This window comes from Neovison vison, chromosome 7 (genome assembly GCF_020171115.1).
Source record: "Neovison vison isolate M4711 chromosome 7, ASM_NN_V1, whole genome shotgun sequence".
NCBI lineage: Eukaryota > Metazoa > Chordata > Mammalia > Carnivora > Mustelidae > Neogale > Neogale vison.
Genome location: NC_058097.1, coordinates 55097655 through 55123692, shown reverse-complemented (window position 1 = coordinate 55123692; position 26038 = coordinate 55097655). Strand labels below are relative to the sequence as shown.

General features: G+C 54.3%; 2 protein-coding genes across 3 annotated transcripts; one reads left to right on the top strand and one right to left on the bottom strand.

The window, feature by feature from the left end:
- The first annotated feature begins 2923 nt into the window (after window positions 1–2923).
- Window positions 2924–4955, top strand: LOC122913912 (interferon-inducible GTPase 5-like). Its single transcript, XM_044260555.1, has 2 exons — window positions 2924–3593; window positions 4186–4955. Exons 1-2 carry the CDS (start codon window positions 2990–2992, stop codon window positions 4827–4829), a joined length of 1248 nt encoding a protein of 415 aa, XP_044116490.1. The 5' UTR covers window positions 2924–2989; the 3' UTR covers window positions 4830–4955.
- Window positions 4956–6468: 1513 nt separating this feature from the next.
- SMG9 (SMG9 nonsense mediated mRNA decay factor) lies at window positions 6469–25926 on the bottom strand. Of its 2 annotated transcripts, XM_044257208.1 has the most exons (14): window positions 25653–25926; window positions 22989–23144; window positions 20537–20611; window positions 20183–20447; window positions 19993–20090; window positions 18090–18202; window positions 14649–14760; window positions 12776–12871; window positions 12259–12344; window positions 9695–9801; window positions 8866–8973; window positions 8569–8697; window positions 8115–8259; window positions 6469–6997 (listed from the first exon to the last, which is right to left on the bottom strand). In XM_044257208.1, exons 2-14 carry the CDS (start codon window positions 23136–23138, stop codon window positions 6919–6921), a joined length of 1563 nt encoding a protein of 520 aa, XP_044113143.1. In that variant the 5' UTR covers window positions 23139–23144; window positions 25653–25926; the 3' UTR covers window positions 6469–6918. The 2 variants fall into 2 exon arrangements, with proteins under 2 accessions (XP_044113143.1, XP_044113144.1); XM_044257209.1 differs by lacking the exon at window positions 22989–23144.
- Window positions 25927–26038: the final 112 nt, after the last annotated feature.

The window sequence follows — 26038 nt, the reverse complement described above, 5'->3', positions numbered from 1 at the left end:
TCTGGGCCGGGAGAGCTTCAGGGTGTGGATGGCAGGCCAAGGGCGCCTTGGTGGGGTCTCTCTCCCTGGTTCCCTGGTAGCCAAGGGAGATTTGTGGGGCAACGGGACAGCCAGGCCTGGATCCAAGACAGGCATCAACTGAGTGGAGCCTGGGGCTGGCAGAGGTACTTATTTTTGCTGCCATCTTCGGTCCCTTTCCGGGAAGCCCCGCATCCCACAGGCCTCCTCTGCAGGGGGAGGGGCAGCCAATCGGTGCCCAGGATGGGCACAATGGTGCCTGGCAACCGGTCAAACAGGGTGGGGGACATGCAGGACATCCTGGGTCAGTCCTGCTGCCAGTGAGTGATGGTGGGTGTGGGGGGCCGGGGAGGTGGGAGGCCCGACGGCTTTGTGCTGGCCTCCGCGGGGAGCCTGGGGCAGCGGGACGGCTGGTGGGCCCTTTCTCTGCCCATCGGAGGAGAGAAGGGGCTGAGGGTGAATCCTGCCACCTAGAACGGGTCGCATTGGAGAGTATGCAGGTGTGTGTGCGGGAACCTGTGTGGTGATAAGCTTTCTGGTGTGTGTGTGAGTGTGAGGGGCCTGGGTGAGCGTCCAGGATTCCGATGCTGTGGGTCTGAGGTGGTGGGCAGCCCACTGACTGGAGTTGGACCTGCCGTGTCTGCCTGGCTGTGTGGGTGCACGAAGGCTGGGGTTGTGCTGAAGGCTGAGGGGCCCGAGCCGGGGTGACAGCAGTGGGTGGATGGGGAGACTCCTGAGAGATGCACGTGGCTGCAGGCGTCCCTGTGTGTGGGCAACATGAGGCAAGGGGATCCGTGTCTGCAAAACCAAACCCCGGGCGTGCGCTCGCTCTGCCCTTGGCTCTTCGGTGGGAAAGCAAAAGTGAACCTGACCCCTTCCTACACGCTCAAGCCCAACCTCACATGCCAAGTCAAGGGTCACATATTTAGAAAATTTAAAACTACCCAATTAGGGGCTCTGGACAGAACAAGCTGCTCCTAGGGCTTCTGTGGTCTTGGACAAGCAGTCGGGGAAGGGCTGGATTTAGGTGCAGAGAAAGATGAGTTTCCAGGAATTCACAAGGCGGCTCTGGCAGCTGTGTGCAAGACCAGTGGCGGAGCAGGGACTGGAGGACAGGGGAGGTGGCCTCACCCCTAGGTATTCACGAATACCACCTATGGATATTCCCAGATCTGGGGAGTGTTCTTGCCTTACTTGGGGGCCTCAAATGACCTTGAACCTAGGAAACAGGTCCAGACAAGGAGGGGCCTCTTTCCCCTGGAGGATTAAAGGGGGTGCCAGTCCTCTCTGCTGCAGAGCTCTGGGCTTTGCAACAGGATTCTTCCTTTCCTGGAAGGCCTTCCCATTGGCTCTGCCAGGACTACGTTTGGGTTCACCTGGACCTTTCTGCACTCAAGAGGATGTGGGGATGATGGAAATTATAATAGTGGAAATCCCAGACTCCCAGATATGAGGATGGGATGGTCCACTCCAAATCTGTTCTCAAAAACACAGCCCACATCCCTATACCTGTGCACCCTCAGACATCATCCTAAAGACAGGACCCCTGGGCCCTGAGTGGCTGGGATGGAAAGGTCAGGCGTGAGTAGTGTTGCTCCCCACACGGATCCTAAGGCTAAGACCCACGGGTCACCCTGTCCTGTCCTTTCTGCCGCCATCTCTGCCTCTGCCTCAACCCGCAAAGGCCACTGGGGGCGCTTTCAATGTCCACCACGCACCTCTCCCTTACCTGTTGAAAACCCATGGCTACCCACAGAGAAAGACCAAGTGCAGCCTGATTCTCCAAGCTCTTCCCAAGCTGGCCTCCGAACGTCATCGACAGTAGACCCTGAGTCTTCCTTAAACAGAGCTGGAGGGCCCTGGGGAGTCATCGACCCATTTCACAGGTGAGGAACAGAACGGATGGGGGAAATAAAGGCTGCAGAAGGGGACAGGAGCCACCCAGTGTCACCCAAGTCCCTAGCACGGCTGGGACTAGTCGCTGTCCTGCGTTCAGTGTCAGCACTGGTTACCCAGGCCGTCACACCAAAGAGGACTCGGAGGCTCAGAGGCTGGGCAGGGTGGGTGGAGGCGCGCACTGCAGTTTCCGAGCCAATGGGGGTACTGGGAACCCAGCGACAGTGGGGGCGGCGTCTTCACACGTGCTCCAGGCCCGTCCTGTCGAGTCTCTCTTCTTGGTGTTGGAGCTGCAGTGCCCAAAGAGGTCCTGCCTGGCCCACAGTGGGTGATCGGCTGCGCAAGGATGGGGTGGGGAGGCTGTATGGCAAAAGGATCGGAGGGGGCCGGTCCACATCCTGGCTCCAAGGCAGGCTGGAAGACATTTGATGAGTGGCTTTTACCTCCCTGAGCCTTGGTTTCCTACCCTGCACAGTAGGGACTTCATCAAATGATGCTTGTGGTTAGAACAGTGGCTGGTCCTGGGTACACAGTGAGCAAGCATTAGCTGCTGTCAGCAATGATGACAGGTCTGGCCCTTCATCACTGCCCTATATTGCTGATCACGGTGTTTGGCCTCTTGCTTGATCTCAGGGTTGTGAGTTCAAGCCCCATGTTGGGCAGAGAGATTACTTAAAACTAAAATCTTAAAAAAAAAAAAAAAAAAGAATTGAATTCTACCATAGTAAGACCCACTTCCCATTCCCAACACTCCATGCACGAGCTGGGGACCTTGGGCATCTGATTCCTCCTCTCACTGCCAAATGCAGACAGTCAGGGAATCTCCTTTACTGGCTGTTGGGGTTTTCGGAGATACTCCAAAGAGGAGAACCTGGCAGTGATGAATCAGAGTGAACTGAACTCAAGCATTTAGCACCAGGGCCTGGCATATGGTTGCTCTCTCAGTACGACTGCCGGCAATGCCTCAAGGACTGGGGCGTGCTGAGGGGTGAGAGAACGGAGGGCAAACGCTCCCTCACCTGTCCTGTTGAAGGTCGTCGATCCTGAAGACGGACACCTGGATGTCGGGGGGCCCATGGCGAGCAGAGTCTTCCCGTCAAGCCTCAGCCAGTCCAAGATACTGAAGCTATGGGGGGACAGCAGCACTCTGAAGGGAGTCTTCGAGGCAGGGGACATGTCAGCAGTAGCCACCAAGCTCCAGGCCACCCTTTACTCGCTGGAGAATGCCAGGCTGGATGTAGGCATCACGGGGGACACGGGCTCAGGCAAGTCGACCTTTGTCAATGCCATCAGGGGGCTGGGAGACGAGGACCCCAAATCGGCCTACACGGGCGTGGTGGAAATGACGGTGGGGCCCACGCCGTATGCACACCCGAAGTACCCCAATGTTGTCATCTGGGACCTGCCGGGCATCGGCGCACCCACCTTCCAGGCCGAAAAATACCTCCAGCGGGTGCTGCCAGCCCGTTACGACTTCTTCATCATCATCAGCTCGGAGAGCTTTGCCGCCCACCACGCCCAGCTGGCCTGTGAGCTCCGGCAGTGCCGCAAACGCTTCTACCTCATCCGCTCCAAGGTGGACGTGGACATCACCGCCTCCCGCAGCCGGCGCCCCAGCACCTTCTCAGAGGAGAGGGTGCTCAGCCAGATCCGGGATGACTGCTGCCGGCGGCTGGAGGGTGAGGGGCAGGCGCTAGAGGGCTGGGGCGGGTGGGTTCTGGAGGGGTCCCCTGCCCCTTCCCCTGCCTCTGCCAGCCAAGGCCCGCTGAGGGGAGAGAGGTCGTCCAATGTCACGCCATGTGACCAAGCTGGGCCCCTCGGTGGGGTGAGGCTTACAGCTGCCATTCATTTCCTGAGAGTTGGCGCTTCTTAGGCACAGGTGACAGAGACCAATCACCTGCATTAAGGAAACGGGAGGCGTGCTGGCTAGTGTATTTGCCAAGTTAGAGCCGTGCAAATGCTACGTGCCTGCGGGGCGCGGGCACCTGTGGCTGAGCACAGCTAGTGTTTAAAGGATTACCCCAGGCACTGCTTCCATGCACTCACTTCACCAACCGGTTTCCCCCTTGTGTGCTTTGGTAACTTGCCCGAGGCCATTCGGGGTGTGGAGGGGGTGGGGCGGCAGGGAGCAAGGCTGGGATCCGGGGCGGAGCCCACACTCTCCAGCAGAGCACTACAAGCTCCTGGGAAGTGCTCGGCCTCCTGGGCAGCTGTAGGGACCTCAGGGCCTGATCTGGTGCCAAAACGGCATGGTACTCTTGTATTCTGCAGCAGGGGGCCTGCAGGACCCCAAGGTCTTCCTGCTCTCCATGTTTGAGTTGGGCAAGTACGACTTCCACCTGCTGTCGGAGATGATGGTGAAGGAGCTCGAGAGCCACAAGCAGCATGCGTTTCTGCAGGCCCTGCCCAACGTCTCGAAGCCCATCCTGGAGAAGAAGGCAGCCTCGCTGCGGCAGCACATCTGGCTGGTGGCCGCAGTGGCCTCTGGCATCAACCCGAGCCCCGTGCCAGGTGTACGGGATGTGGCATGTGACCTACACATGCTCATCGACTCCCTGCAAGGCTACCGCTGCAGCTTCGGGCTGGACAAGGACTCCCTCGCCACATTGGCGGGGCAGACGGGTCAAGCCCTGCACAAGATCCTGGAGGCAGCACAGGGCCCAGAGACCCAGGTCACCGAGGCACTGGTGGTGGAACGACTGGGCCAGGCCTCCCGGGATGCCTCTGCTTTCACCCAGGAGCTCCTCAACGTGCCCATCCTTGGCACCCTGGCCAACTGTGGCATCTCCTTTGCCACCATCTACCAGATGCTCCACATGTCTCTGGATGAGGCGGTCAAGGATGCCCAGAGACTGCTGCTTCAGGCCTTCCTCGACGACTCCGAACACGAGTTCCCAGACAGATCCAATCCATGATCCCAGCCCTGAGCCTAGGCCAGCTGGAGGTGGCAGCGAGGGACTGGGAGGATCCAGGTTCTGTCCCCAGGCAGGGTGGTGCCGGGGGAGGGAAAGAAACTCAAGCTCTAGCTCTCCTGGACTGAGCCTGTGTGCCGTGTTTGTGTTTTGTTTTTGGTTTTTTTTTTTTTTTTTTTTAAGATTTTATGTATTTATTTGACAGAAATCACAAGTATATGGAGAGGCAGGCAGAGAGAGAGAGAGGGAAGCAGGCTCCCTGAGCAGGGAGCCCGGTGCGGGACTCCATCCCAGGACCCTGAGATCATGACCTGAGCCGAAGGCAGCAGCTTAACCCACTGAGCCACCCAGGCGCCCCCGTGTTTGTGGTTTTGAGCTCTGGGTTTCACACCCTCTTTGGCCACTGCCCCCACCTTCCCTGCTCTGAACCCCCGCGTTAACCAGCAGTCCCCTGGGATGGAGAGGGAGCAGGCAGGACAAGGGACAGGTAACCTTTGACAAGGTAGGGAGGAACACCATTTTCTAGCTAGAAAGGGCACTTTGGAAGGTGTTGGCATAGGTCAGGGCAGTGAGGCAAAGGGTTCAGAAGCATTTCCCTAAGAGGACAGTGAATGTCACAGCTCGGAAACGGCCAGTGAGAATGATTGAGGTTCTTGCCTAAGGTCTTCTCGATCAGCAAGTGGCAGGGCTGGATCCTGCCTTGGGTCTCCTGCCCAAACCTCAGCCCCTCTCTCTTGGGCTACTCCTGGCCCCAGTGTTTTCTTCCCCATGCCCAGGATTCCAACGACCAGGACACCAGGACTGTGTGGGTATGCCCAAGGGCAGGAGAAGGCAGGGAGACCAACGGGGTATGGGGCAGTTGGCGGACAGACTCAAACCAGCAGCATCCGTGAAGGGTGTGGAGCAGCAGGACTGGAGGGTTACAATAAACTGGGGATGGGTGGGATGGCCAGACCGATTTGGAGACAAACTTTGAGAAACAGCAAGCTAAGACATAATAGATTGAAACCGAGCAGATGAGGGCAGGGCCTATACTGAAGGACATGGTGTATCTGACCGAGGGTCCGTTCTGGATTTAAAGGTAGAGACTACTTTTAAACAAGAGTAGGTAAGGTCTATGGGGGAAAGGAAGCCGCCATATTTAACCAACAGGAGGCATCGTGTGTAAGGGTAAGGTCGTGTTTGCATAAGGGTATAAGCTGTTTCAACTCAGGGTAAATACTATGTTGAACTAGAACATGTCCTACTTTTTAACCACGTACTGAATTAGGTCCTGCATTTAACTAGGCATTTCACCAAAGGCAGGCACTGTCTTCAACTGAACGCAGAGAACACGAAGGTGCAACTGCATTTAGCCAAAGGAGGGCATGGGATTTTCCTATCAGTAACACGGAGATGGGAGGCTTGACGTCACCCCAGGAAACAGAACAGCCATTCCTAGGGGCTTCCTCCTCAGCAAAGACTGGTTTCCATCTGCTCCTGACAACTCTATGACCTACAAGTGGATGTGTCCCCATGGGAAGGTCACTCGGGCTCTAATGGTGGCTACAGGTAATGTGCCCCCAAAGGCTGGGACCCCACTTTGTCCTGCTCCCAGGACAGCTCACCGAGGAGAGGGAAAAAGAGAAGCACCAGAACCGGCTTGTGTGATTGTTTTTATTCAAACCACCAGGTCTGCCCCAACGAAGAGCTCCCCAAGACCCTGTTGCACCTCACAGGAAAGGGCTTAGGGTCAGGGAGGAGGGACCTGCTGCTCCTGTCCCTGCAGAGGGAGGTCAAGATGGAACCTGGGATGCTTGGGGACCATTCAGACTACTCCCACTGCCTGTCCCTGCAGGGAACCGAGGATGGGCCGCCCTGTCCCAGATTGGGGGTGGGATCTTAAAGTTGCCCCCTGAACAATACTCCATTTAGGGTGGGGGGCCAAGCCCTGGACACCTCATGTCTCTGGGCGAGAATGTCGCGGTCCTTCATCCATCAGGGCTGTTGCCACTCTCCACCCACGGGGGGCGGGGGGCAGGACACGGGTGGTCCCTCACCAACCATGGGGACCCAGAAGGGGGTTCTCCGCATGACGCTCCTTCCCTCGGCCTCAGGCCAGCAGGCGGCTGTACTCTGCCAGGGCAGAGGACTTTTTCACGCCGTCCCAGATCCGGGCAGCGTAGTGGAACCTGTGGGAGGAGGTCAGCAGTCAGCTGCCCCGGCTGCGGCCTGTCAGCCTCGCACTGACCTGGCTGGGTGGGAAAGCAGGCACTGCATACGACCTGCACACCCTGAGACCAGAACCTCCCCGGCCCAGACGCAGGGAAGACGGCAATGCTGATGGGACTGGCCAGGCTCTCAGACCTCACCCCGGGTGAGCCACACCGAGGGTGCCTGGTCTGGAACCCAGGCCTCAAGCCCCAACTCCGAGTCCAACTCCGAGTTGCCCCACCCCACACAGTGTTGGCCTCTGTGGGTTGGGGTTCTAGAACTCCCTCCAGAGTCTTACAACAGTTAGTGTTAACAGCTGCGTGACCCTTGCCTCCCTGGACTCTGCCACTGACAGTGAGAGGAACAGAGCTCCCCGTCCCCTCGCCCTGCACCCCCGAATGGCTGTGCTGCTGTGTGTGCTCCCCAGAACCATTTCTGGCCCCAGCTGACCGCAGACCCAGGGGAGCCACGCTAGAGGCTGCACCAAGGCCAAGCTAGTTCCCTCTCAAATGTGTGGCTCCTGGAAATGAGATGATGCCGACCTGAGCTGCAGACCTACTGTGGGCTCCGGACACAGTCACATAGAGTTGGGGCTGGGGAGGCTCGGGGCTCTGTGAGAGCAGGTAGGAAAGCCAGCTGGCAGAGAAGGAGTGAAGGTGGAGGCGGACAGTGGGACTGTGCTGTCCAGCGAGAGCTGGAAAATGCAGCTGCTCTGGGGACTTTCCAGTGTCTTCTGGGAGGCCACACTTTCTGCCCTCAGGACCTCAGAACAAACACTCCTCGAGCCTGACTGGGCTCCCTGCTCCCACTCCTCACTGTCAAATGATACCTGGCCACAGCTGCTGTGACAGAGCTATGTGACATCTCCTGTCTCCAAGCCTAGATTTCCCCACTAGTAAAACTGGTGACAAGACTTCAACCCTGCTGGCTACTTGGGAGGACTCAAGATCCCATGAAACAGCATGCTGGCGGGCATGGAAGCCATCAGTGATGTTTCCGAGAAGGAAACCGAGCTGTGGAGGGATCACTGAGACCTTCCTCTTGCCTGCACCAGGGTGGGGCCCTCACACTGACCCCTCTGCCAAGAGCTCTTACCAGTTCTTCTCAGTGAGGATCGTGTGTGACAGCTGTGGCCGGGCCATGGACATCACCTGGCTCCGGAGCTTGCTCACCAAGGACTGGAAACTGGGGTGGCCCCGGTACCCAGGGAGCAGGGAGAAGAGCGGGCTGGAACCAGGTCCTAGAACGTTGAGGTAGGGAGGATAAGGGCGCCAGCCTGCCAAGAGAGGGCCTTTCCTTTCTGCTGGTCACCCAGCTTCCTGGGCTGGGACACCAAGAGTACCGCCCCGTTCAGACCAGTCTTTCCTATACTTCCATAACTTGGACACACGCTCCTAAGAAAGGCTCCACGCACCTTAGGGACAAGCCAGAGTCTCCCCTCAGACCAGTGTGGGTCCCTACCATCCCAGACCAGGGCATCCTGTGTCTCCCTCCAGACCAAGAAGAACTGGCAGCCCTTGGACCAGATTCCCTCAAGGAGGAACCGTACCTGCCCTTGGTGGGTTTTCACTCTCTGCTTCGCTGTCCATGAAGGGCACCAGGAACAAGTTGACCTCAGAGTCCAGGAAGTCAGGTGGGAGCCCAGGGAAGACATTGCACTGTAGCATGGACAGGGTACCTGTGGGAGAGAAGCCATCAGCCTGCAGGTATGATGCCCAGGAGCAGGGGAGGTACACAGATGATCTTCGAGCTAGGGGCAGGAGGCCAGTCTGGACGCCGGGCCATGGGACCAGACCAGGAGTCAAGAGGCCGCTGGCCAGCGTTGGCGTGGTTCAGGGACCCTCACCCTTGTAACGTAAGTGCGAGTGAGCCATGAGCTGGTCAATCATCAGGTGCATCTGTCGCAGCTTTCGAGGACAGAAGTCTTCTCGACGAGCTTTGTTCTGCAGGAAGACTGAGGGGTGGGAGGAGAGACGCAGTCCTGTGAGGCCTTTGGGATTTGGCTGTGTGGACTTCCTCCCTCATGCCAAAGATCTGCGGTTACCCCTGGGTTCGGAGTACTCGTAAATATTTACGTGACATGTTACTTTGCTTCCAGACCCTGCACCAGGCCCTGGGGACCCAGATTATGAGTCAGATGTGGTTTCTGCCCCCAAGGAGCCCCCAGTCTGATGGAAAAGACAGAAGAGGAAGATAGGCACGGGATCAGGAGTGAGACGGGAAGGCACCAGGGGCTTGGTGAGACAAGAGGAAGTAGGAAGTCCCGGCCTAGGGCAGCATAAATAAACTAGATCTTTGTGGAAGAGCAGTGCGTGGGCAGAGCACAGCAGAGCGAGAACGGAGCAGGCAGTATAGGCAGAGGGAGGGTGAGCAGGGTGCCCGGGGCCACTCAGGTTAATGGCAACTCATTCCGAGTCTATGCTGGAGATGCCACGGTCAGAGAAATGGGCAGATGTGGGTCCTTTCTGTGAAAAGCGCTCATTCTGATCAAGGAGCTAGAGCCGGAGCCAGACCCAGACTCAGGCTTTGTGCTCTTGGTGGCCAGGTGGGACCCTCAGAGGAAGGAGCAGCTACTCTGCTCTTTCTTCCTCCCAGCTCCCCACTTCCCCAGTGCTCCTGGTTTTTGCCCCTCATTCCTCCTCTGCCCACCCCTCCCGCCCCAGAAGACCTCTCACCCAGGTGGGGGTAGTACTCAGTGCCTTCATCGGAGCCTGAGGAGCTGCTGGACTCATGGCTGGGGGACGGGGTGGACGGCTTCACCATCTCGGCTGTCTGGAGGAACCTGGGGTTTGGGGTGAGAGGTTGGTGCTCTGGCACCGGCACCCCCATCCCACAGCCTAGGGACAGGGCTCTCTCTGTGGATCTGGTAAAACTACAGCCACACTCAGATAAATGAATACACACCCTGTTTTGCAAACAATTTTAGGGAATTCATGGACAACTCTCTCACACACCAATCCGTGGACCCATGCTAGATGGGCTTATGCTGTTAAAAAATACTTATACAAAAACAAAACAAAAAAATACTTCCATTTTTTAAAGCACTTATACAATCACGGCAAAACTGAATAGAGGGATTTTCACAGACACCCAGCTCCCACACATGCACAACATCCCTCTACTATCAACATTCCCACGGACCTATGACCCATTATCATCACCCAGTGTCCGTGGTTTACACTAGGGTTTCCTCTTGGTGTTGTATACAACCTCTTGGTCATGTGTCCACCACCCAGTATTACAGCACTCTGTGCTCTGCCCTACCCACCCCTCCCTCCCCTCCCAACCCTTGATCTTTTTTCACTTGTCTCCACAGTTTGGCCTTTTCCAGAATGTCATATAATTGGAATCATACAGTAGCCCTTTCAAACTGGCTTCTTTTACTTAGTGATATGCACTTAAGGATATGTACTTTCTCCATGTCTTTTCATGGTTTGATGTAATTAATATTCCATTGTCTGCATGTACCAGTTTATTAATTTACCTACTGAAAGACACACTGATGGCTTCCTAGTTTCGGCAATTATGAATAAAGCAGATTTGAGAGAGAGAACAGGTGCAAGAGCGTGCGGGAGAGGGGAAGAGAGAGAATCGTAAGCAGACTCCACGCTCAGCATGGGGTCCGATGTAGGGCTCGATCCCAAGACCCTGAGACCATGACCTGAGCCAGAATCAAGAGTCGGACACTTAACCGACTGAGCCAAACAGGAGCCCTGTGAATACAGCTGCTTTATAAACTTCCATGTGCAGGTTTCTATGTGAGCCTAAATTTCAATTTATGCTATTTTAAAGTAACTTTTCCAAATTCGTAAACAAAATACAACTGCTATTAGAGGTAAGGGATAATGGGACCCAATAAAAAGCTATGGATATTCTCCTCACACAGACACATACCCAAGTATGTCATCCAGTTTCAAGGGGTTCACCTGCCAAGAAGCCCACCGCTAGGCTCTGCCCCATGCTGTCCTGCATCTACACCCCCGTCAGAACGTGAACCGCACAGGGCAGTGTTTCATTCACACCTGTGTCCTCAGTGCCCAGAACAATGAATGGCATCCATAAATGTTCAATATCTTTGTCATGTGAATGAATTCAAATACATAGTGGTGTGGGGGGGTACAGTTTCAGAAATAAGACACTTTTATCTGGTCACAATGGCTCGATCTCCCAGAAAGTCATTTTTACTATTGGCCAGACCCACACTTCACCCCCACGCCCAGGGTCATCTGTAAACGCTCAGTTTGCAGTCATCAGCTGCTCACTGTGTCCAGGTATGACGCTATCACTGAACGCTTTCGAGCCTTCCACTCACTTAGTCTGAATAGAACAATCTGCCTATGAGTAGCCAAGGAAAAAGAAGCCACTCCCCCAGTAAAAGCTGGGGTTCAAACCCAGGGCTGCCTCACTTTGGAGACACCTGCTTCCCTTGGCTCCGCTCTCCCCTCCTCAGGAGGTCCTGCTCCTTCCTTCTGTCTGGGCTCTGTGCCCAAGGCGGCTGGCCTCCACACCACTACGCTCTGGGGCCTGAAGCCAAGAGGAACCCTCGTGCCTCAGGTTCTAAGCCAGTTCTGTCTTGGGGGGTGGATTTCTAGAACCTCCAGCTGCTTCAGGTAGGCCTCCTGCCAGATCCCAACTCCTTCCCCCTCTTCTTGCCTGCCAGGGCAGCAAAAGAATGGTACGCACGCCTGCAGGGGACGGGCAAGATGGCCAAGCTGGATCCCGACAATGTTCTCCACTCAACGAACGTGCATTAATTATCTAGCTTGGGCCAGGCACTGTGGGAGGCACTGGGGCTCCTGGGGCGTACATTCTAATGGGGGAGGCGGACCATAAAGAGACCCGCAATGTCCTGTCAGGGAGCGATGAAGGCAAATGAAGGAAAACACAGTAGGCTAAGAAGTGGGGACTTCAAACGACATGAGATAGACTGAGGCTCGCAGAAGAGTATTTCTGGCCGAGAGATGGAGGAATAGCCATGGAGTCACTAGGGCTTTAACGGAAGGAGCGAGGGAAAGCAGTGAGAGTAAAGGTCAGTGAAGTGACTGGGACTGTACCGCGGAGGACCCTGTAGGTCATACTTGGGAAAGACTTTGGATTTTATTCTGAGTGATGGAAAAAGTCAGTGGAGAGTTGTCAGCATGTGTATATATACTGGATGGTGGTGACCCACTCCGGCTCACATTCTAAAGGGGTCCCCATCTCTTGCCTGGCTCCCCCTCCCCACCCACCTGCAACTCACCTGTACAGACTGAGGTCTGTGAACCAGTCCTGGACGACAATCACCACATGGCAGACCGTAAAGAGGAAAGCAGCAATCTGGAGTGACTGAGAGTGGGCAGGAAGAGACGACAGAGTTGAAGGTCCCCTCTGCCCAGGCCGGGGTCCCTGTTCCCAGGACTACGCGAAGGGGGCAGCAGGGCAAGAGCCTGAGCCTTGAAGCACCTCCTGCGTGCCCAGGCTGTACTGGCTCTTCCTTTACGGCCATCCCCCAGGTAGGCAATGTAGGAGTGACCTCCCCCACCTCACAAAGGCAGGTAACCGAGGCCTGAAGGGGGAAGGGGCAGGAAATGACTTTTCTGAGGTGCAGGGCCAGGAGGTGAGCCAGACGGGACTCTCATCGCTATTCTTTCCTACACCTCTTGGGGCCCCCAGGGCTCTTTATGAAGCATAAACTGGGTAAACCCACATCCAGCTCCCCATCACAGGTTGAGGGGAAGGATGCGACCTCTCCTCTAGGACAGATTTGGCCCCCTCACCTGCATCTCAACGTAGGTGTGGGGCAGGTTGTACTCCGGCGGCAGCTTGCGGTCATTGTTGATAAGGTGGTCCAAGATGGAGGGACTCAGGATGGGCTGCAGCAAGGGAGAGAAGGTGTCAGGAAAGTGCTGGTGACTGGGGCTCTGAGGGTCGCAGCCACCCAAGTTCCACACGTTGAAGGCAAATACCTCGCCTTTCTCAGGACAAAATGAGCTCAGGAACACGGGCAGTTTCTAATGAGTCAGTGAGAGTGACAAGAGGAGGTGAGAGCAGAATGTTTCAAAGCAAACACACTTCCCCCAGCCCTTTCACAAGTCGTCACTGCTCTCAAGTGCCTCACGCTCGAGAACTCTCCTAGTGCTGCTAAACGTAATGTTGACTTGAATGACAAATGTCCTTTCGAGTGTCTTTTTCTTCCCTTAGTTGTCTCAGAGGCTTTTAAAACTTCACTAAGATAATTACTTTGGTCCAGAAACAACGATTAGCGTGAAAGTTGGCGAGGATTTAAAAAATTACATCCGTGGGTGTAAAATAGTCAGTAGTGAATGAGTTCATCACCTTGTCTCTAAGGAACACTCCATCTCAAAACCGTAAGGTTTTGAGAAGTCTTCTTGACTTCTTACGGCCATGAGTGGAATTCTTTAGGTAAGAGGCTCTCCCACTGCTGGCTTTCTCGGACTCCCAATGCTGCATGCTCCATTCTGCCTTAACTCCCGTCTGTTCCACGTGGGTCCCGGACCCAGCTCACAGCGGCTCAGTTGGTCTCTAGCACAGAGACAAGCCCCTGCACAGGGCCTGGCTCAGATCTCATGCCGCATTTGTAGGTTTTCCACTCTCTGCGTCATCAATGCCTATGGGGACTCGAACTCTGTTCAATCAACTCAGTAAGCACCAAGCATGGGCCAGGCCCTGACCAGCAAGCTGCTCCCTGAAGAGCTCCCGGCAGGTGGGGAGGGGGAGCCGTCCACATGCAGGGGGCTGCGACAGAGCAGTGCTGTGATGGAAGGTGCATGTGGCACTGGCGGGTGCTCGGAGGAGGGGAAGTCCTCTGGGAGAAGAAGGCACTAGCCAGGCAAAAAGGCAGGGGAGAGAGAACTTCTCATGATCATGATACCACCAGCTAAGAGGAGGAAGTATGTACTTCATGTCCGGCACTGTCGTTAGAACTTTACTCGTCTTCGCTCACTGAAGCCTTACAAAACCCTACCCGGTAAGCAGTAGTATTCTTCCCACTTAAGAAAACTGGGGAACAGGCGGTTTCAGATAAAGGGAACAGGCTGGGGACAGCCCAGAAGGAGAGAGATCATGACCTTGTGGTGTGTGTGGTGGAACTAGACACGCAGCAGAGAGGGCAGGCTAGAGTCCGAGGGAGGAAGCTCAACAAGCCTTGAACACCATGCTAGGGATGGGGACTCTGCCTGAGGTCAAGGGAGAAGATGAGGAAACCACCAGTCACACACATGACAGGTCAGCTCGAATGACAGTGATGGGCCTGAACACTATGGGACAGGTCCAATGCCAAGCACTCTGCTGGACTGTCCTACTAAATTCCTGCAATGACCTGGGAGGCTGAGAACAAACTATCATTCCCTTTTATAAACAAAGCAACTGAGGTCTAAGTGGGTAGACAGGTGGTTCAAGTCACCCAACCCGTAAGAATTAAAGGCCAAATCTGGACATACACAGACCGACTTCAGGGCCCACAAATTTAACCACTCTGCTAGAAGATTCTTTAGGCTACTGTGTACAGGATGGATGGGAGGGGAGGGAGAGAAACATGATAAGAGACTAAAGGCCAAGAAAAGACATTAGAATCATTCTGGGATGAAGCTGAATGCGGCACACATTAGGGTGGGGGGTGGAGGTTGGCACCTGTGTGTCCAGGAAAACGATCCGCTCTTGGGTAATAAAGAAGTCGATGCCACTGGTCTGGTTGCCCCCACGCTCCTTCATTTCGGCACTCTGGGCCCGGAAAACATACGCCCTGTGGAGAGGGGCAAGCGGGGTGCGTTAGAGCTCTGGTTCTTAGCCTTCGACGCCTCTGGAGCACGACCGTGCGAAAGGAGCGTGTGAGTCATGGTGCCCTGCCTTTCCACAAAGCCTTCCATCTGTGGCCCCTGCTGTCTGGGGGGCTACATTTTATTCCGCATGACTTTACCCTCACTGCTAAGGAGATCTGTCCACCACTGAATGAAGTCAGTAGCTTGAGGTATTTAAGAGCAGGGACTTTGCTAGACTGCTGGGATTTCCAGTGCCAGCTCTGCCTCTTCCTGGCTAGGTGGCTTTGGGCAAGTCCTTCATCTCTTTCTCCTCTGTTCCCTCATCTACGAACAGGGATAACAACAGTCTCAAAACTCTTGGCGTTATGATGAGGCTAATGTACGGGAAGCCCCTAGGAACGTGCCTGATGCACAGTGATGCATATCTGGGAGCCATTAACTACCAACTGCACCTGCCACAGGCCAGACACTGCAGACACAGCACTGAGCCCTCCCCACCCCCAGGACAAGAGGCCGTTTGGCTACAGAACTCGGTTCCCAGTTCCTCCCTTGTGAGGGAAGTCCCCCTCAGTTCCACCTGCGCTGGACGGGGAGAAGAGACCAAGCAAAGCAGGCAGAGCTGAGCCTTGCCCTAAACCAACTAAACTAACTTGGTCACATTCTGTGGCTCGGACAAAGAGATTTCCTCTTTCAATCTGTAAAATCAGGGTAATGGTACCTAGCTCACCAAAGGTACTCCCCACCTCCCTGAGACACTTAGTATGCTGTCTGACACAGAGCAAGGGCCTCCCGCCTCACGAACACTGCACTGAAGGCCTCGCATGTGTGCAGCAGTGCGGACATCTCTGCTTCCGCGGAGCTCCCAGTCTACCTCGCAAACCAAGAGATATCAGTAACTTCGAGTGGCAGGAAGAAGAGATGTGAAGCCCTCTGAGTGGGGGTAACTCAGCTGGTAGAGCTGGGAAGGGATGCCATCAAGAGGTGAATGACCACACTGAAAGTCAGAGAGAAGAGAGTTAATTATGCAACTTGAATCAAGTAAAAGGGAAGATACGGGGGACGGAGGACGGAAGCGAAGACGGTCCCAGGAAGAGAACAGGTGGTGTGTATGAGGCATCAAAGCTGAGTACGGTGAGAGCAGAGAACAAGGGGGCTGGGAGCCAGAAGGGGGTATGCAGGCCTGTGAGACACAGTAAGGAGCTGCGGCTTTGGCTAATGAGCCTGGAGAAGCCCTGAAGACGTTTAAGTGGAGAAGTGAAAGGACTGGATGTAGGTTTTAAAAAGCTCCCCCTTGTGCTGTACGCTGAGGACCGTAGTGTGGAAAGAGTAGATGACAACTTACAGGCCCGACACCCTAGGCCTCCCTTACCACTCCTCCCCTTTTTTAAAAGATTTTTTATTTGACAGGGAGAGAGAGAGAGAGCGCGCATGTACACACAAGCAGGAGGAGGGGGAGAGGGAGATGCAGACTCCCCGTGGAGCTGGGAACCAGACACGGGTCTCCACCCCAGGACCCTAAGATCACGATCCGAGCCAAAGGCAGCACCAGAGCCCCTCCCTTAACCTCTCTGACCAGGCTGCCTGTGACTTCCCATCTTGCTCACTCTGCTCCAGCTCCACGGCCTCCACGCTGTGCTGCATGCACACCAGGCAAGCTCTAGCCCCCGAGGCCAGCTTGTACCATTCTCTGGTTAGAACGCTCTCCCTCCTCCAAGTCTGCTTTTTCTCCATGTCCTGCTTGGGAGGCGTCCCCTGACCACTTGAGTTAGAACTGTCATCTATCCCCCATACTACTTCCCTAGAACCCTGTGGTTATCATCTTCTAACACCTCCAAGAACTTATCTGTTTGCTACGGACAGAGGTTTTTGCCAATTTTGTTTGCTGCTGTATGCCCAGCGTCCAGAACAGCACCTGGCACATCATTAGCACTCGATAAACACTAGCTCAACTGAACTAAAGCGGAGAGACCAGTTAGGAGGCTCTTGGCATCCTCCAGGGGAGGGGTCAGGAGACAGGAATGAAGAAGGGAAGAAGCAGATGAGTTCTTAACATAATCCAGAGAACCGATGGCAAGAGCTGAAATCAAAATCCACCATGCCACAGGCGGACGTGGCTCAAAAAAGACTAGCTAGGCCTGCAGAATTCTCTCTAGCTCAGGAATCTGAACTCAGAGCTGGGGGGAAATTTCGCTGGCTGGGGGAAGCGGAGATGGAAAGAATGCTATCTGAGAGCTGGGGCTGCTCCCCAGCGGAGCCAAGGTGAGCCGAAGTTATAAGCAAGTAAGTTACAAGTTATAAGAGAGGAGATAGCGTGGACCTGGGAGGAAAGGCAACCCCACAGCTCTGGTTCTAGTGGATGTATATGCTCACAACAGTGGTTCTTAACTTGTTCTGGGTCTCCCTCAGACCCCTCTAAGATCCAGTGGAAACTGCAGACCCTTTCCTTAGAAAAAAAGCCTGACTGCCCATACATGTAAAATTCTGCATTTTACTGTTAGGAGGTTCATGGAACCCCTGATGCCAATCCATGAAATGCAAAGTAGTATCGCCTGTTTCATTAAAAAACCAAACCCCTGTATTTTTTAGACAATCCCAAGTGGCTACTACCCTTTAACCTTCCCCAGTTTGAGTCTTCTTTAATCAGACTATGTATGGTCCCCCTCCTTCCTAGTCCCTGCCTTTCCCCCTTTCCTCCCCTGCCCTCAGTTTTGGTCCCTATTTCTTAAGCTCCCTCTTCCCCTACATCCTCTCCTGTGATTTCGTACTTTACTTTACAATCATGCCATCCTTCTTCAAGAATGTAGGACTGAAGTTGGTCTAGAACCCACGCCCGACATCTGGGTCTCTTTCCCCGTTCTATTTACCATGCCTTATCAACCAATATCCCACGAGCATTTGCTCTGTGTCAGGTTCTTACTAATGTTTGCCTTCCTGATCTCATCCTTCAAAAGCCCACTTTACAGGTGACAAAGTGAGATCTTAGGAGGCGAAGTAACCTGGACAAGGGCAAACAGTTGGTGAGTGGCAGGGCTGGGCTGAGAGACTGAGGTCAGCCTAAATCTAAAGCTGGGTTCTGTACCATTCCTGGAGCAAGGCAGGGAGGGAGGGAGGGAGAAACAAGATTGGTTTCCCTGGAGCTACACAAAGATTTAGTCCAGCCCCTAATCACCCTCATCTGACAAAGGAATGGAGGCCATGGGAGGTGAAACATTATCTCCAGGTCCTTTTGGCAACACCACTTGCTAGACCTAGGCCCACCCTTCCCCATCCCAGGTGGGTGCCCACCTCCCTCCTGGCCTTCCACATCCCTTACCTCTGGTCCTCCTCAGGAGTATTGGCCGACAATAGTGACATGACCATGGACTTGCCTGTCCCCTGGAGGCCCAGGACACCAACCACCAACACGTCAGTCTGATCCAACAGGTACTGTGGGAAGATGAAGGACTGTGACCCTCATAAATGTGTCAGTTGCTGGAGTGGGAGTGAGACTGGGGTGGGGTGGGGTGGGGTGGGGCAGAGACTTCCAGACAAGGCTGGCCTGATGAAGAAAAACTTCCATGGCTTGAATCCTGAGCTGGGCAAAGAGCCTGTACATGTATGTGGCGGCACAAAGGGTAACTTTTGTCAGAGATCTCAAGTAGTAAAGAGCCTGGCATGGTCAAGAAGCTGACAGGAGGGGGTGCCTGGGTGGCTCAGTGGGTTAAAGCCTCTGCCTTTGGCTCAGGTTATGATCCTAGGGTCCTGGGATCAAGCCCCACATTGGGTTCTGTGCTGAGCGGGGAGCCTGCTTCCCCTCTCTCTGCCTGCCTCTCTGCCTACTTGTGATCTCTGTCAAATAAATAAAATCTTAAAAAAAAAAAAGAGAGAAGCTGACAGGAGATCAGTGTGGCTGGAACATACTGGCTAAAAGGGGAACCTGACTTTGCTGAAGAGAAGGAGAAGGGTACAGGAATGAAGGATGGGTGGAGGAAGACAGGTCTTGTTACTGAGGGCTACTGGAGCAGACTCCTGCAGGGCTTTCGGCTTCGGGAAGGCCGGGAAAACATATGGAAGCATGAAAAAGGGGAGAGAGTACAGGAAGGGTTGGTCAGTCTGTCCCCTCTGTGGGATTTAAGGGTCTCAGAAAATCCTGAGGCCTTCACCCTTGGCCCACCAGTTCTGATGCCTTCCACCACCAGGGGGCGTGAGAGGTACTCCTCAAGAAAAACAGGGACGTCCTCAATTGGCTCCTTGGAATCACCTGGAGTTTTTTAAAGAAAAAAAAAAGGGCAGCTAATCTCGGGCCTCACCCTAGACACATTAGAGCAGAAAACCTAGGCCTAGCCCAGTTCAGTAAGGCAGACGCTGTCCACACATGGCCATTTAAACTTAATTAAGATTAAACAAAGCTATACAGGCCACATGTGGGGTATGTGGACTTGTAAGTGCCCATGCATGAGCCACACCTAAGAAGACTGGCTACCACACGAGATGGTGCAGATACACTCTCAACACTGCATAGCGTCCTACCTGAAGAGCAGGCCTGGACACTGGCTTTTGTTCTGTTTTGTTTTAAAGCTCCCCAGTTGATATCCGTAAGACAGTGGACACAGAAAGGCAGCAAGCCAGGTAAGAGATGGGCCTGGCATGTTGTTTTAGTAACTCCAAGCTGCCAGAGAAGGAAAAGGGACACATCTGGGGGAATCTGGGCAGGGATGGGATGGGATGGGATGGGAAGGGATGGGAAGGGAAAAGCAGCAGAAGAGAAGTGAAGCCTGGGAGACCGGAGGCAGGGCAGTCCAGGAATGTGAGGTCTGAGCTACAGCAGGGGCCACCGTGATGGACAGGGAACCTCTGGGGAGTGAGATTCAAACCAGTTAGCACTGGTACAATATGGGTTTCACTCAGTTAGAAAGGGAACTGGAGCAGGGTCCAGGAGGCTGCCCTGCCGTGGGATGGTGTCTGGGTGGTAGTGGGAGTCCTTCCTTGCCAACCAGTAACCAGTGGCAAACCATTTCAGTATTTTAACAACCAGCACAGCCGATCTACTGGAAGCCGCTGCCATCCAGCCCTGGCTGAGGACCCTGATTCCTTCTCTCTCATTGTTGCAACTGCCAGAAAGCTGGCCAGGCTCGTACTGCCTGCCAAGAGGGTGGCGGTGGGGAGTGGGGTGGATGTGGCAAGATGTGGCACCTGGGGACGCTCAAAGCGCGGAGACACGACGCCCCCCTCAGTACCTCAATGGCACTGTCACACCAATTCATCTGGTCGTCCACCAGCTTGATGCTGTGCTTCATGCGTTCTGGGGGCAGTAGTTTGGCCTGGCCCACGACCGCTGCAGACAGGGAAAGCAGGAGACAGGATGTGGTGAGGCCCCGAGTGAGGGCATTCCGGCCCCCAGCCAGATCCTGCCCGGCCCCAACTCACGGTCCATGGCTGCTGGTGCAGCAGTGCCCATGCCTCGGTTCTGGATCTGGTACACAGGCTGTGTGGGCCTTTGCCCCTCCTTTTCTCCCTTGGGTGGTGCAGGGGCTGCAGGGGGCGCGGGGGCAGTGCCCTCGGGGGTGGAGGCATTTGTTGCAGCCACAGGCCCTTTCCCCTCTTCCCGCGGCTTCATGAGGACGATGGGCTTCTCCAGAGGGGCTGGGGCAGGTGGGGCAGCAGGTGCTGCTGGAGGTGGTGGCTGCTTTGACTATGGGAGAGAGAAGTTTCCAGTCAGAGGGAGGGATCCTTGCCCTAACTGCTCCCAGCCTCCCCTTCAGAAGATTCTTCCCCACTCACCCGCTCTGCTGGAGGTTTTGAGAGGATGATGGGGGTTTTCTGCATGACGGATGAGCTGGTCTCTTCGCTGCCATCCTGTGGTGAGGGAGGGCAGTTACTCAGGAACGGCTCCCCGGCTCCCCGGCTCCCCGGCTCCCCTGGGACACTCCCGAAGGCCGTCATGTGCCAGGTACAACTCTAAATGCCTTCATATATCAACTTCTCAATTCCACCAACGACCCCGGGAGATAGATACGATTATCCCCATTTTACAAATGAAGAAACTGAGGTCCAGAGAGGTTAACTGCCTTGCCCAAGGTCACACAGCCAATAAGCAATGGAGTCAGGATTTAAACCCTGGCAGCCTGGCTCCAGAGCTGCACTCCGTGGCCTCTGCCAGACAACAAGCCCAGGCAGAAGGAGCCAGGGCCCGGGAGCTCGATGTGGGTTCAAACTTGGCCCTGCCTTTTGCTGGCTGTGTGAACTTGGATAAGGAACAACCCTCACTCCAGCCTGCTTCCTCATTTGGCGAACAGGGATAGGAATTTCTTCATGGGACTCCCACAAGGTTGAAAGTAGATGAACTTGTAAACGGTCCACGTGGCAGGAGCTCAGTGCCTGCCGGCTGCGATCCTGCCCGCTCCTCCGCTGATTCCCACACCTTGCCCTTCTCGTGCTTCTTTCGACCACCCCCGACCTGCCTAAATGGAAAGGGGAGAGATCTGAGTTTGAGTCTTGTTCTTTTCTGGCTCCCTGACGAACCTCAGGAGAGCTAAGAACCTTCACCGGGTCTGTTTCTTCACCATATACTGGGGATACTGGCCTATGGTGAGGAACAAACAAAAGGGCACAAAAGTGTTCTAGAAAGAATGGTTGTGACAGAACTACAGGAGAGGCCGTGGACCTTCAGAAGGCCAGGGAGGAGAGGAGGATATGTGGGGCCGAGGCTGTGAGGGCGGCGAGAAGATGGTGGACAGGAGATGTACTCAGGAGGCACAATGTCCAGCCAGGGTGTCGGACTGGCTTGGGGAGGGGGTGTCCAGCCAGGATGAGGCCCGTTGGGTTGTCACGGATACTGGGAGAAGGAGAAATGGGAGGGAGCTGCTGAGATCAGCAGGGGACACAGAGGATGTGAGGAGTCCACTGACCAGTCAATGCCAAAGTCAGAGACAGACGAGAGACTCTGGAGTTGCTTATCCCCCTAGGAAGATGTTAACGTTCCCCAGGATATGTGTGGAAGGAAGAAAGACGCTCTGTTCTCTCCTGTGCTGCAACTCAAGGGAAGGAACAAGCAAAACCTGAGCTTACTGTGAAGAATTTATTCTTCATGTTTGCAGTTTTATGGTTCAGAAACTGGTCCCAATTGCCCCTTTCTTCCCTACCCCCCCCAACCCAAACCTCTCTCAGAGGTAGAGAAAGAACCTCAGTGGGGAGCAGCTTCTGGCAGTGACTCACCTAAGCACACGAGGGGAGCAAGGCAGGACTTGCACCCGTGCCGAGGCTTCGTATTCCCAGCCCAGGACACTTGAGCAGAGAGAACAGGCTGGGCTTGGGCTCAGCTGGATCTGGCCTTGAGTTCTGGGCCCAAAGCTTACTGGCTGTGACTTTGGGTTAGGTCTCTTCTCCTCTGAGACTCATTTTCTTCCTTAGTGAAAATGAAACCTACGTTCTACTTCATGGGGGTAGCTCTAAGGGTTCAGGGAGACCCAAAGGATGTTAAAGCACTTTGCTCAGCGCCAGCATACCACATGCTGCCCAACACAGTGACAGCTACTGTTGTTAGGGGCGCCTGGGTGGCTCTGTTGGTCAAGCATCCGCCTCTAGATTTTGCCTCAGGTCATGATCTCGAGGTCATGGGATAAAGCCTTGCATCAGGCTCTATGCTCAGCGCAGAGTCTGTTTGTCTCTTCTCCCTCCACCAACCTGCACATGTGCGCTCTCAAAAAAATAAATAATATCTTAAAAAAAACAGACCAAAAACCCAAAACAGCTGCTGCTGCTGCTATACAACTCTTTAAAACATGAGCTTATGGCACCTCTCAGCTCAAACTCTCCAATGTCAGTTTCATTTGGCGAAATCCAAAGTCCTTTCCCAGGCCTCTCAGGTCCGACGTCATCTGGCCCGAGTTACCTCTCTGACATGATCTCCTATCACCTTCCATTCTTCACCCACTGCAGCCACACTGGCTTCCTGGCTGCTCCCGGAATATACCACACTTAGAGCTCAGGGCCTTCACATTTGCTCTTCAGATTTCATTATGATGTATTTCCTCACCTCTTCAGGGAGGCCCTCGCTGTCCACTTCATCTACGACAGCCCCCTCTGACACTCTCTGCCATTACTCCATGAGGCCAGTCAAGTTTTGTTCACAGAGCCTCAGCATCTAGATTAGTGCCTGGCACATGGCAGGTGCTTAAAAAACATTTGTGCAACGAGTGGATACATGATGTTGCCCTTAGGCCCACTCACTCACCCGTCTCTCTCTCTCCCATGGGGCAATGTAGTCCCTCTCCCGACCACCAGGCCCAGAGAGGTTCTGGGGGCCACCAGGGCCAGGCTCCTTCCACCGTCGCCGCCTCTCTATCCCATAGAGCCCAGGCTGACTGTGGCCAGATTCAGACATGGTTGCCTACAGAAAGAAAGAGGTTGATTTCAGGGTAAAGAGACGCTCTGCCATCTGTCTGGCTCACTCTGGACTGTAAGAAGGTACTTTGTTTCCAGAGAGCTCTGTGGCTGTGGCAGTGACTGCCAGCTGCCTCTCAGGATCTACTCTTTTCTCACTTCTTCCAAAAAATATAAAACTCTCAGTTCTGAGCAGGGCACTTGGCTGTCCAGAACACACTTCTCAGCATAATTTCCAGGTAGGTGGTCATGTGACTAAGTTCTTTCTGGTACTGGTATGACACCAGAAGTGTGTTTTGGCAGCTTTCAGAAACTTTCCTTCACAGACAATGGCACATGCCTTCTGGCTGAAAATGTGATGTGCAGGCTGGAGCTCAAGCAGCCACCTTGGGCTGGAAGGAAGGAGAGAAGGCGTGGTAGAAAAAGATCCAGAGATCCCCTATTAACCTTATATTGTCTACTTCTGGATGCAGTGAGAAACAAATATACTTCTCTTACCTGTAGCCAAAACTATTCCCAACTATTAATCACTTTGCCCTAACATAAGTACAACTCACAGGGGAAGGGTCACGTAAAAATGGGACATGTTCTTTCCCAAACTGCAGCAAAACATTCCCTTACACATCAGTAAAATGATCCTCACTCTGACAACTACTGTTTTGATTATGGAATACTGGCAGACACGGGGCACTCAAGGGTCCAATTTCATCTGGTGTCTCATCTGGCATCAGTCTGTTTACCTTCCATTTCTGATGGTCAGCTATCCCTCACACTCCAAGGTCTCACCAGTGGTTAATCTAAGGTGTTATAAAATGTACTGCTACCCATATGATCCACCCTACCATTTAACGATCTTTATAGGTCCCTCTAGGGAGTTTCCCCAGCTGTTTACCCTTCCTCCCAAGGAAGTGTCGGGGTACTTAACAGTCTGTTTGCAAGACTGTAAGAACTTCTACTATTGAGCTCACCAGTCAGGTTGGCAAACTGTAGCCTATGGACCAAATCAGGGCTGCCTTCTGCTTTTGTAAATATGTTTTACTGGAACACAGCCACGCCCATCAATTTATAAACTGTTTATAGTTGCCTTCTTGATAGAATGGTAGAGCTGCGTAACTGAGACAGAGACACAATGGCCTGCAGCATCTCTGGCCCTTTACGGTTTGCTGACCCTTGCTTAGTGCTTAAGTGCCTGTGAAATCATTCTGCGAAACCCCCTCCCACCCAAGCAAACAGTGACTAACTGGGCCCAGTGCCGGATTCTTTCTCCAGAACTGCAGTGTTTACAGGATGTGGGAGCAATTTTGCTAGCCAGGTGGGGCTTGTCTAGCTCCTTTCTCCAAGTGCCTTCTCCGCCTGCCACAAACAGCTCTAGACGGCCTTGGGAGACGGGAGGGCAAGGCCTGTTTACACACGCTTATGGAAAACGATCCACTCAGCACTTCAATGACTGTTTACAGTCTCGGAGGGAGATTCCCTCAGAAATCGGAACTCCTCCCTTCCTTGCAATTAAGTGTTGGTTTACACATTATTCCGGAGACAGCCCCACTCCCCCACCCAGTGCTTAAGTGTCTCTCTTCTTTCCTCAATGGGGATTCTATCCCAGCGCTCCAGCGTCCGTTTAACCAACCAGAGGACCCTCTTCCCAGACTGTGTCCTGTCCCACGTTATTCTGGGAACTTCCATGGTACCTGCGTCTGCTTGACAGCTCTTTGGGGGAGCTCCCCAGAATCTGAGTCCACCTACGTGCAATGTGGGGACCCCCAGTATTTCCAGGCTCCTTTGAGGACTCTCCCAAAACGCCTGAAGCCAGTCTGTGTTCACAGGACTCTGACGGGGACCTCGCAGATGCCAGGAATCTAACTAGGCATTCTCCGGGCAGCTTCCTCAGCACTTGTGCATTTCTCCACATGACCCTTGCGGGGACTCTCCCAGAACCCAAGAGTCTATTGGCAAACTCCTAATTCCTAACCCCATATTTATGCCCGCCCCCCAGCCCCCAGAACCTAAGGGCCGATTCACACAATTTTTCTGAGGGCTGACACTCAAACACGTATATTTACAAGTTTGTATACGGGGTACCCTCCCCCCAAGAACTATAGATTACTCAGAGGGCATCCCCCATAATTAGGCACCTGCTTGCAAGCCTCTTATGGGGAACCCTACAACTTGTTTCTTTTTACACAGTATTTGGAGGACCTCCTAGGCATATAGGGTCTGTTTGCAGACCCTCTGGCGAGCGTTTTCCCAAAACTTAAGTTTCTCTTTACACGTTCTCGTTGGGACCTTTGCAATACTTAGACCCTCCCAGAACCCAAGCGCCTATTTACAGATTACTTATCGGTCTCCACCCCAAGCCCGCAAGCCCGGTATTTTAACGGCCGCTCCCCCCTCCCTACTCAAGTTACGCGAACCCGCCAGCCGTCCCAGCGACTGTTTAACGGTCGAAAAGGGGGCGGGGCCCGCGCCCCGCCCCCTGCCGGCGCACGAGCCTCGCGCGGGCTTGAAGGACCCTTACCTAAGGCGGCTGCTGATTGGCTCTTGGGGCGCAGCGCTACGCGCGCTTTCCGTGACGGGGCTGGTGGGGGGAGGTTCCACCACAAGCCACGGACTTGTAAATGGCGTCTGGGGGACAAGAAGCGTGTGGTAGACCGAGAGAGCAGGCACCGGTCACTCCGGAACCGGTTTAGGAACCCCGGAAGAGGCCCCCTGGGAAACGCGGGGCCGAAAGAGGAAGAAGAGGAAGTAGCGCGGGACGGAGCTTAAAGCAGGACCCGCGGGGTGCCGGCTTGGCGCATGCGCCGAGGGCTGGGCGCGGGAGAACTGAGCGTCAGCCCTGGGCTGAGCATGCGTCGATGGATGTGGCTGGCCTCAGCGCGCATGCGGATGAAGGAAGGGACGGAG

What these genes read in the sequence shown, in the direction of transcription:
- LOC122913912 (XM_044260555.1), top strand. Translation starts at nt 2,990, where the DNA reads ATGGCGAGCAGAGTCTTCCCGTCAAGCCTCAGCCAGTCCAAGATACTG. An exon ending in CTGCTGCCGGCGGCTGGAGG is followed by an intron (nt 3,594 to 4,185) that starts GTGAGGGGCAGG and finishes TGTATTCTGCAG; the next exon opens with CAGGGGGCCTGCAGGACCCC.
- SMG9 (XM_044257208.1), bottom strand. Translation starts at nt 23,138, where the DNA reads ATGTCTGAATCTGGCCACAGTCAGCCTGGGCTCTATGGGATAGAGAGG. An exon ending in ACAGACCTCAGTCTGTACAG is followed by an intron (nt 9,802 to 12,258) that starts GTGAGTTGCAGG and finishes CCCAAACCCCAG; the next exon opens with GTTCCTCCAGACAGCCGAGA. An exon ending in ATCCTCACTGAGAAGAACTG is followed by an intron (nt 6,998 to 8,114) that starts GTAAGAGCTCTT and finishes CTCCTCCCACAG; the next exon opens with GTTCCACTACGCTGCCCGGA.